The sequence below is a fragment of the Triticum aestivum genome, chromosome 3B (genome assembly GCF_018294505.1).
Source record: "Triticum aestivum cultivar Chinese Spring chromosome 3B, IWGSC CS RefSeq v2.1, whole genome shotgun sequence".
Lineage (NCBI taxonomy): Eukaryota > Viridiplantae > Streptophyta > Magnoliopsida > Poales > Poaceae > Triticum > Triticum aestivum.
Window position 1 is genome coordinate 748,841,882 of NC_057801.1, and position 11,510 is coordinate 748,853,391.

At 48.6% G+C, this 11,510-nt stretch overlaps 1 protein-coding gene across 1 annotated transcript; it reads right to left on the bottom strand.

Moving 5' to 3' along the window:
* Positions 1-515: 515 nt before the first annotated feature.
* LOC123072173 (putrescine hydroxycinnamoyltransferase 1) lies at positions 516-2,088 on the bottom strand. Its single transcript, XM_044495730.1, has one exon. It carries the CDS (start codon positions 2,018-2,020, stop codon positions 719-721), a length of 1,302 nt encoding a protein of 433 aa, XP_044351665.1. The 5' UTR covers positions 2,021-2,088; the 3' UTR covers positions 516-718.
* Between the last annotated feature and the right edge of the window lie 9,422 nt (positions 2,089-11,510).

Here is an 11,510-nt window from a genome sequence, read left to right on the forward strand (position 1 = left end):
TTGCATGTTGGGATGAACATTTTTTGTCGACGCCATTTGGTAGATTACGCAGCCATAGTTGTGAGCATAACAGTGTATAGTGGCCACAATGATGGTATATACTTACATGGCAATTGTTTTGCATGTGTTTACACATTGCAATGCTATGCATAACGAGTGAGTGGTATCACTCCACACAACCACCATGACGCAAGTCATTTAGTGGAGTATGTCCACGTTCAGCCATCTGGCAACTATGCTAATCAATCTATTAAGGAAGTAATTACATGGCAAGTAAGTGACAATAATCTCCCATGTATCAACGACTTTTTTTGTCGAAACATGCCAACATTGGATCTAGTTTCGAGGATGGAAAATATTTATCGAAACAAGATCCCATGTTGACATATTTTAAAATTAAAATATATAAAATAACACTTTTGGTGATGTCATACCGCCTATGTGACATGGTGGCATGTGAGAGAGAAAGGACCATATGGCTGTATGATAAAAGAATTGAATTAACCGAATACTGGTTTCACAAAATATATCTGTCACACCTTTATTCCATATAGATGCACTGCAATTGCATGCAGCCGAAAGACAAGTCAAGTTCAAGCAAACAGATAGAACCATTGAATTCCAAGGCCCAATTTAGAAATAAATACAGCAAATGCCGGGAAACAAACAAATCGGAAGATGACAAGTGAAACGCCACACAAAGTGGGAAGATAGATGATTAAAACTTGGCATGTAGCAGGCGCTCGAAGTCCTTGACAATTCCAGGCTCGGCAGACAGGACGATGCGCATGCTGCCGCCGTCGTCGTCTATGAGGCAGATGATCCCGCCATGCGGTTGCACGGCGCGGTGCATGGCCACCGGCTTCCCCCAGCCAAAATCCGCGTCGTACACCGGCATGCCTCGCCAGCTGACCACCTTCAGCTCAGTCACCGGCATCCTTCCCGAAGGCATAAATGTCTGGCTGCCGGCCATCTCCAAGTGGTCGATCACCGAACGCACCAGCTCGTCGTCCATCCGGCGGATAACGTCTCTAATCCGACCAGCAACAGAGGCCAGCTCGTCGGAGCAGACAATGTCCTGCACCTTGGCGACGGCGCCCAGCATGACGATCCCGTTTCCAAAGTACGTGTCCGGGAGCGGCGGCCTCAGGCTGCGCCGGATGTTGGCGGGGAAGGTGAGGCGCGTCGTCGCGTCCGCCGGCAGTTGTCGGGCAACACACAGGCACCGCCACACGTGGGCGCTCACGGCGCAGAAGGAGCTCACGCGGCCACCGTCAGCTCTGCCGGTGCAAGCACGCTTGATAGCGTCGACCTGGTCTTTGGAGAGGACGAAAATCACGTTCTCAACGGCTCCCGGCGGCTCGGATTTGCCTACCCTCGGGCAGAACACGGTGAGAGCGTCGGGGTGTACGACGGGAGGGGAGCGAGGACGGAGGAGGGTGCGTTCGTGGCACGGGAGCTCCAGGGCCGCCGCTGCCGCCGCGTCCCTGGAGAAAGCAGCCCAGGTCTGCAAGAAGTGGAACGCGCTCATGGCGTCGGCGGAGGTGTGGTGCAGCGTCATCCCAATGGCCACTCCGCCGCCCTTGAGGAAGTTCACCTGGAGGCCGCACATGAGGGGCGGCGAGTAGTCCTCGACGCGGGGAATGAAGAGCCTCTTTAGCTCCCGCGACGGCTTCAACTTGCTGAAGTCTTCGACGGTGAGGTCTGAGAGAGCGACAACAAAGAGCGCGCCCTCGCCAGTGCAATCGATCTCTGCCCGGCCATTGGAGTCCATGCCGAGACGGCCGGCCAGGGGGTAGAAGGCGACCAGAGCCTTGGCCAATGCCGCCTTGAGCCTGGGCACGTCGAAGAAGCCATCGACGGGACCGGAGCCGGGAAGGTACAGGTGCACCGTCGGAGTGTGGCCCCTGGTGGCCCACGTGAGGTCGATCGGGGAAATCCACAAGCCTTTCCTAGGCGTCTCCTCGCTGGGAGTCACCATGCACGACTCCACCACCTTCACGTCCTGTTCCACACTCATTTTCCTGGTGTTCAGCTCAGGTCAAGTGTGAAGAAGAAACACGGAAAGCGGGGGCTTAGTACTCTTGCTCTCGCGATTCCTCCCATTTTATAGCTGAAGCTCCATACTATTCTTTTCCCGTTGTTTCTTTAAGCTTTAGGAGTGCAGTTTTTTTAGGCCGAGCTTCATGGTATCTTGTATCGTGGCCGTTCAGGCTAGACTTAGATTCATTGGGGTATGTGCATAATTCTGAAAAGCTTTAGCTGTGTCAGCTGGATCAATGCTAATACACTGGCGTTAGGGTCACAGTGATGGGCCTCGCTCACACGCAACTCCACTGCTTCACATGCAGCAACTCTGACTGACGCATCACATCAGGTGTCACTGTTTGCCACACTCTCCTCTCTCTTTTCTCTGAACGTCCACTCTCTTTCTCATGTGAATTTTACTAATGACATGCATCACATGCACATGTGTGTGGAAAAGGCACAAAGTTTTTCACACTCTTGTTAAATGGGGTTGGCACGTGACCTTTTTCTCTCTCATCTCTCTCAGAGCCCCTCTCTTTCCTCTTAAGAAATTCACCACTACTCTTTCTCATGGAATACAACGGTTCTTTCTCTCTCTCTCCTCTCTTTTCTCGCCAAGCCTCTGTATCCAGAATAATATCTTCTCTCATGCTGCCATTTGTCCTCTCTCTCACAAATGTGACTAGAACAAAAAAATGACTCTCTTTTATCTCTCCCTTCGCATGCGTAGAAATGGTGCGAGGAGCTGGTGGTCAAGGGTTGTGGACCTCATGTGACGACGTGTTAGGCATAAATTATTGGCCTGCTGAAGTTAGTAAAGATGTGCTATCTCAGTCAATGAACAGTGACATATTCTACTATTGACAACATGATATGCCATGTGCTTGCCGACAGCTCTGGCTCCATAGCGTGAGATACGTCACTTCAGACTAATCACGCTGTAGCTACAGAAATACTACTGATGATGCTGACACTAGCACACGTCTTCATAGTGTGATCAACGGCACATATAAAGGGCATTGTGTAGGACGAGCTACAAAGAAACTTTGCGAACCTTTAATGGGATCCCGATATCTGGTGAACATCAGTCGTCTGGTCTGTACACTTCAAATGGTAAGCTTCACTCTGCTCTAATGTTCAACAACTAGTGGATTATTAACCGATCCCTACTAGAATCAATAATGCTAAACATATAAAGGTTTACAAGATTTACATGCTTTTACACATTGAATAGAATCTTTTTAAAATAACTAACCTCCCCTCTTAATTTTCATGGGATGGGCCCTTCTTCCCCTTAATCTCTAATCAAAACCTCACCTTTATGCAAAAGCATATGTTTTTTTTTACGTGTAGCATTACTCAGAAACTAGAACCACACTGTGTTTGCTGAGTGCCCGCTGTAGAAAAAAACTGTCTTTACCTAGTGTTTGGCTGTTTGCAGAGTGCATTTTATCAAGCGCTCGGCAAACAAGGCCTTTGCCAAGTGTCTAAAGGAAAATATTCGGCAAAAAAAGGAACTCCACAAACTGGTGTTTGTGACGACTGTTAGAGCATCTACAGCGTGGCGCCTCAAAGCTGCCTCATACGCCTGAGCGGGCCTCTCGGTCACTATCCGGTCGCAAAATTTCGACCCTGACGGGTGCCTCAAACGGGCCTCAAACGTCCGGGCTGACTGACACCCTTTATATCCAGCCTAAATATGGGACGGATATGAGGGCCCCCGGGCGTGTCCAGACACACCTGCCACGTCAGATCCGACAGCCCGACCCCACCGCAAATTGCACCAATTAATCCACCCTAGACCCGCCGGATTCTTTTGTTATCTCCACTCATCTTCCTCCTCCGTGTCGTCCATCTCGCAGCTCCGCCACTGCGCGCGCTCTGAAGTTGTTCCTAGCATTGACGCCGCCAACTCCGGCAGTGGAGTCCTCTCTCCGGCCTCGCCGTGGGGGACGTTATCGTGGCCTGGACGCCACCGCAGTACGTCCGACAACTCTCTGGCTCCGCCTTGCGCTTGATGTGTTCGGCACATTGTCTGACCAGATTTTTTGTGATTTTATTAGGGACAACGGTGGATTTCGATGCTTCGTTGGATGAGTATGGACCAGTGGAGCTTGATCAAATGATTCAAGAGTTCTTTGATTCCTCTTATTCAGACGAAGAAGTGGACATGTGAAGGAAATATGCCCTAGAGGCAATAATAAAGTTATTATTTGTTTCCTTAATTCATGATAAATGTTTATTATTCATGCTAGAATTATATTAACCGGAAACTTAGTATATGTGTGAATACATAGACAAAACATATAGTCCCTAGTATGCCTCTACTTGACTAGCACATCAATCAAAGATGGTTATGTTTCCTAACCATTAACATGTGTTGTCATTTGATAAACGGGATCACATCATTAGGAGAATGATGTGATGGACATGACCCTTCCGTTAGCTTAGCAATATGATTGTGTTAGTTTCATTGCTACTCCTATCTTCATGACTTATACAAGTTCCTCGGACTATGAGATTATGCAACTTCCGAATACCGGAGGAACACTTTGTGTGCTACCACAACGTAAATGGGTGATTATAAAGGTGCTCTACAGGTGTCTCTGAAGGTATTTATTGGGTTGGCATAGATTGAGATTAGGATTTGTCACTCTGTGTTTCGGAGAGGTACCTATAAGCCTTGTAAGCATTGTGACTAATGAGTTAGTTGCGGGATGAAGTATTACGGAATGAGTAAAGAGACTTGACGGTAACGAGATTGGACTAGGTATGATGATACCGGCGATCGGATCTCGGGCAAGTAACATACCGATGACAAAGGGAACAACATATATTGTTATGCGGTCCGACCGATAAAGATCTTCGTAGAATATGTAGGATCCAATATGGGCGTCCAGGTTCCACTATTGGTTATTGACCAGAGAGGTGTCTCGGTCATGTCTACATAGTTCTCGAACCTGTAGGGTCCGCACGCTTAACGTTCGTTGACGATATAGTATTATTATATGAGTTATGTATGTTGGTGACCGAATGTTGTTCGGAGTCCCGGATGTGATCACAGACATGACAAGGAACTCCGGAATGGTCCGAAGATAATGATTGATATATGGGATAATAATGTTTAGTCTCCGGAAGGGTTCCGGAATTCACCGGAAGGGGTTCCAGATGTTTCCCAGAATGTTTGGGTACGAGAACACTTTGTTTGGGCCAAAGGGGAAAGCCCACGAGGCTTTTGGAAAGTGCAAAAGGAAGTTTTGCGGAGACCAGAGGCTAGACGTCAGGAGCCCAGGAGTCTAGGGGGTAGACGCCGGGAACCCCGGCGTCTAGCCCTGGAGTCCGAGTAGGACTCTTGCCTTTCGGGCAAAACCGACTTTGAGGAGGCACTTACTCCAAGTTTCGACCCCAGGGCTCAACATATAAATAGAGGGGCGGGCTAGCACCAAAGACACATCAAGAAACACCAAGCCGTGTGCCGGCAACCCCGTCCCTTCTAGTTTATCCTCCGTCGTAGTTTTCGTAGTGCTTAGGCGAAGCCCTACGGAGATTGTTCCTCACCAACACCGTCACCACGCCATCATGCTGCCGGAACTCATCTACTACTCGCCCGTCTTGCTGGATGAAGAAGGCGGGGACGTCATCGACCTGAACGTGTGCTGAACGCGGAGGTGCTGTATGTTCGGTACTTGATCGGGATGGATCGTGAAAGTGTACGACTACATCAACCGCGTTGATAAATGCTTCCGCTTTGCGATCTTCAAGGGTATGAAGATACACTCCTCCTCTCGTTGCTATGCATCACATAGATAGATCTTGTGTGATCGTAGGAAATTTTTTGAAATTACCGCGTTCCCAAACAACATGATCATGCTCATTAGCATGCAAAAGAAAATAGACCGGTAAGTGGAGCATATTCTCAACTTCAAGGACTCAATCGAAAGAAGAAGAGTGATCAGCCGGGATAGGTTGTTCGGAGCAAAGCTACTGCACAAGGTCTACTTTGCTCCCGACCCTACTTCGCCAGATGATCTTTGTCTCCGTTTTCGCATGCCGAAATCATTGTTCTTGCGCACTTTGGAGGAAGGGGAGACACACAACTGCTACTTCAACCTCACAAGGGATTGCTGTGGACAACTCTCTTTCTCTGCCAAGAAGAAGAGCCCGGCTGCTCTGAGGATGCTTGCACTTGGTACTGCTACATATGCTGTTAGTGAGATGGTCAGGATGGAGGAGAGCACATGCCTGAAGATTACCGCCAAGTTTTCCCACGCCATGGTGGAGGTGTTTGGAGCTGAGTACCTCAGAGAACAAAATGTGCGGGACACGGAGAAGTTGTTGGCTATTGGAGAGGAAGGGGATTTCCAGGAATGCTCGGATCAATTGATTACATGCATTGGCAATGGAAGAACTGCCCAAATGTTTGCTCAAAATGTATCAAGGTCACACCAAAGAGTCCCCCATCATACTAGAAGCGGTGGCATCATATGACTTATGGATTTGGCATGCCTTCTTTGGAATGTCGCGTTCTCGCAATCAACGTGCTTCAACGATCTCCGGTGTTCAGGAGGCTTTCCAATTGGGAATCACCACCGTGCAACTACACCATCCACGGACGAGAGTACAACATGGGATATTATCTTGTTGATGGTATCTATCCTCGGTGGGCGGCGTTTGTGAAGACCATATCTAAATCGCATGGCAATAAATAGAGGCACTTTGCAGCAATGCAAGAAGCGGCTAGGAAGGATGTGAAGAGGTCATTTGGTGTGCTTCAAGGTCGTTGGAGAATTGCACTACTAGAAAAAGGCATGTTAGTGGCACACCTATTTTTGCCATTAATGGCGCACTATAGGTGCAGCACTATTACCACGCCACTAGTAACAAATACTAATGGCGCACATTTGGTGCGCCATTACTATGCCTAGAAGTGCGTCATTACTATCTGACTTAGTAATGGCGCACCACATAGAAGTGCGCCATTACTAACAATTTTTTTTCAAAAAAAAAATTCCCAAAAAAAATTTCCAATTTTTTTCAGATTTTTTTTTGTTTTTTTCTTAATCTCGGGTCAATATACTTACAATTTTTTTTCCATTTTTTTCAAATTTTTTTTGTTTTTTCTTAATCTCGGGTCAATATGCTTAATCTCAAGTCAAATCGCACTCCGTGGTCAAACTTTTAGAAGGTCACCCATCCTCACACTACTCCAGCCCAAGCGCCCAAGCACGCTTAACTTCACAGTTCTATCCAACCGCAGCACCAGCTCACTTAACAGGCACTTGTTGATATATCTATCATATCAATCCTATTAAACCTTGTTGATGTCTAGGATTTTGTTCATGTTCATGAGTGTGATGAAATTTTGAAAAAATATTTCAAACTTCTCCGTCATATTACATATCATATTTTGAACATTTTTTCCAAAAATAAAATCAAAACCAAGTTTTTTCTGTTACTAGCGGCGCACCTAGCAAATGGTGCGCCATTACTAAGTTTGATTTTTTTTTCTGTTTTCCCCTCTAGATCTTAAAAGCCCCGTATCTTTTATTCTGTTAGGTTTTTGGGAATTCTAAAAATCTTCAACGAAGTTCCCCCTTTTGAATTCGGATGTAACTTTTCAAGTAGATGATTTTTCATATAAATTTTTTTAAATCCGAGTTCGTATGCAAAAGTTATGCCCATTTTACAAATTTCAGAGAGATTTTGCAAATAAATTCAAATTTCATATTTGTAAATTTTCACAACAACTAGACCACATATCACATGGGAAACTTATTTTCTTTTATTTTTTTGACATTTCCATCATTTTATTTACTTTTTTTAAAACTGAAAAGACGGTCCCGGGGGAGTGCATTTGAAAGTTAGTAACAGCGCACCTTCACAAAGTGCGTCATTACTAAGTTTGATCAAGTTTTGACCCAGTCATACACATAGTAATGGCGCACTTTGTAAAGGTGCGTCATTACTATGTCAACTTAGTAATGGCGCATCTATACAAAGTGCGCCATTACTATGTGTATGCTTGGGTCAAACCTTAGTCAAACTTAGTAATGGCGCACTTTTCACCTGGTGCGCCATTACTGTTTTGGTTACTAATGTCGCACCTACACACGATACGCCACTGCTATATAGCAGTGCGCACCACATGTATAGTGCGTCATTAATGTCCATATTAGCTATAGCCGTTTTTCTAGTAGTGTTGTGAGTACCGCTGCAATGATGTGGGAATCAGAAACTTTGTACAGCTGATGACATCTTGTGTTATTTTGCACAATATGATTGTTGAGGATGATGTCAGTGTCAAAACCGGCGGATCTCGGGTAGGGGGTCCCGAACTGTGCGTCTAGGCGGATGGTAACAGGAGACAAGGGACACAATGTTTTACCCAGCTTCGGGCCCTCTTGATGGAGGTAAAACCCTACATCCTGCTCGATTAATATTGATGATGTGTGTTACAAGAGTAGATCTACCATGAGATCAAGGAGGCTAAACCCTAGAAGCTAGCCTATGGTATGATTGTTGTTCGTCCTACGGACTAAAGCCATCCGGTTTATATAGACACCGGAGAGGGCTAGGGTTACATAGAGTCGGTTACAATGGTAGGAGATCTACATATTCGTATCGCCAAGCTTGCCTTCCACGCCAAGGAAAGTCTCATCCGGACACGGGACGAAGTCTTCAATCTTGTATCTTCATAGTCTTGGAGTCCGGCCGATGATGATAGTTCGGCTGTCCGGACACCCCCTAGTCCAGGACTCCCTCAGTAGCCCCTGAACCAGGCTTCAATGACGACGAGTCCGGCGCGCATATTTTCTTCGGCATTGCAAGGCGGGTTCCTCCTCCGAATAATTTATGGAAGATTGTGAACACCTGGATAGTGTCCGGCTCTGCAAAATAAATTCCACGTACCACCGTAGAGAGAATAATGTTTACACAAGTTCAATCTGCCGACGTATTTGGTGGCGTGACGTCACACCACTACCAAGCCTTTACTTGAATCATTTTTATTATACCACCTCAGCGTGTTTAGCGAAGCGGTTTCTTTGGCACGTCTTCTCGAAGCAGAGATCGTGTTCCCCTTATTCCGGGATTCTCATAAATACGAACGTGGGTAACCCAACCGCGCCCGTTGCCACGCCCCCTCCATCGAAGGCGGGTTCCAAACGGTCATGGGGACGGCTCTTGGTATTCTTCCTCTTTATAATGAGACCAAGGCCCGTTGTTTTTCTTCAATCCTCAATCGAATCCGCCCCTCGCCCCGAGTTCCAACAACCAGGGCTCCAGATTCGGGTACCTTCGACCTTCGACAATGTCCGGCTCCGTCCTACGAGGCCGGCGGATGCCCTCCTCCGTCACGGAAGAGGACGTGCTAAAGCTGAGAGACGCCAGGTACTTAACCTACGAGATTTCGCATAGGTTGTCTGCCCGAGGGTAAGTTATTCCAACTCCCGAGCCCGGCGAGAGCGTCGTGTTCGTGTCTCACCTCCGTCGGGGTTTAGGCTTCCCGATGGATCCCTTCGTGAGGGGGCTCATGTTTTACTATGGGCTGGAATTCCACGACTTGGCTCCGGAGTCCATCCTCCACATCTCATCATTCATTGTTGTCTGCGAAGCTTTCCTCCGCACTACCCCTCACTTCGGCTTGTGGCTCAAAACCTTCAACGTGGAGCCGAAGATGATTGAGGGGCGTCAGGCAGAGTGCGGCGGGGCGGTTATAAGCAAGAGGGCCGATGCTCCATGGCCCGAGGGCTCTTTTCAGGAGGAGCTCGGCTTGTGGCAACAGGAGTGGTTCTATATCACCGCTCCCAGGGGCAGCAGGCAGAGGCCGCCGCCCGTTTTTCGCCCGGGCCCTCCACAACGGCTGACGTCATGGGTCAACAAGGGGCTCGACTGGGGGCCGTCCAAAGACGTACCCCTGTTGCAGGGCCGGATTCGAGGCCTCCAGGAAAGGGAGATCAATCTGGTTGTAGTGGCACAGGTTATGCTGATTCGGCGCCTTCTTCCCTGCAAACGTCGCCCCCTCCGCCTGTGGGAATTTAATCCGGAGGGGCCACGGGCTCTCCAACACTTCATGGGTTTGACGCCTGTGGAGATGTACAAACTGTTCTTCGGATCGCAAGAGATGCGTCCGGACTTGACCGAGGATGCCGGCCTAAGCTGCAATCGCCCGGATACTCAAGTAAGTAGCCATGTGTCCGGACACATTGTCCATTTATTTATCATGGGTTTGCCTTTTAACCAGCTATCCCTTGGACATGAGTGGATAGCGCAAGCAAAACTGATACGGTGTCCGGCCCCCCTCCCTGAGACCACGCCGGATCCCGTGTTAATCAAAATGTTGGAGGTTGCACCTTCGGAGGAGGGCGAAGGGGGGCACAGGGAAACTACCACCTCTGCCAAGGAGGATTTCAGTAAGGGGGGAATCGAGAGTCCCTCCTTCCAGGGGGAGAAGAGGACCACTTCCGAAGACCCGGAGGCCAAGGCCTCAAAACGGGGAAAGAAATCTGCACCGGAAGGTCCCGTGCCGGGAAGAGCCCCGGCCGCACTGTCTCCTCAGAGGAATCAGCCCTCCAACGAGCCGTAAGTAAAAAGAGGGAATTTTGTAATAGGGGACACCCCTTCTTTATCTCTAAGGATAACCGAAGTTTTCGCCTTGTAGTTCGGATCTCAGCCCATCTCAGCAGAGCTCATCTTCGGGGGACCTTCGTCCGGAGATGATGGAGAGCGAAACGCCTCCATCTGCCGCCTCGTCGGGCGGGGCGGACGACCCTGAGGTGTCATCACAGAGGGTCTCCCCGAGTCCGGCGGGGCCGGGGAGTTCGGCACCCACTGGAGTACGGCCGGTGGAGCTGCAGGATTTGCTCAAGAGGGCGTCTATCTCAGAAGATCACCGCACATTAATGAGTACGGTGATTGAAAGGATCTCATCCGCCGAGAGCGGGTTGTATGAGGCCGTCGGTAGTTTGCTGACGGGGTTTGAGGTACGCAAAAAATGACATACCTTTTGACAGTTTTGCACATAGAGTGCGCCCTATATAGATAGTAGCCCCTGAGACTTGGTATGCTGTCGAAAGCGACAACGTGCCAAGGATCATAATCTCAGTTATAGAATGTCGCCTTTCCTATGCAGGTGGCGGAATGTTCGGTGGCCAGCCGGACTGATGGAGTTGCCGAGCTGAAGAGGCAACTCGATGTTGCGGATGCGGACATCGCGCTTGTCAATAAACGACTTAATGAGTCACAAGGTAGGTGGTTGCTCCGCAGTTGCCTAGTAAGGGAGCTGATGCCCGTTCCTTACAATTTGTATGCTTGATGCAGATGGTGCCGCTGCTGTGGAAGACCTTCGAGCAGAGCTTGCTCGAGCCAAGGAGCAAGCCAGGAAAAGTGATGCGGCTGCCTCGAAGGCAGCGGAAGAGCTAAAAGCCGAAAAGGCTGCTCACTGCCGAAGCAGGGAAGAGATGGCCGGAATGGCCTTGAAATTA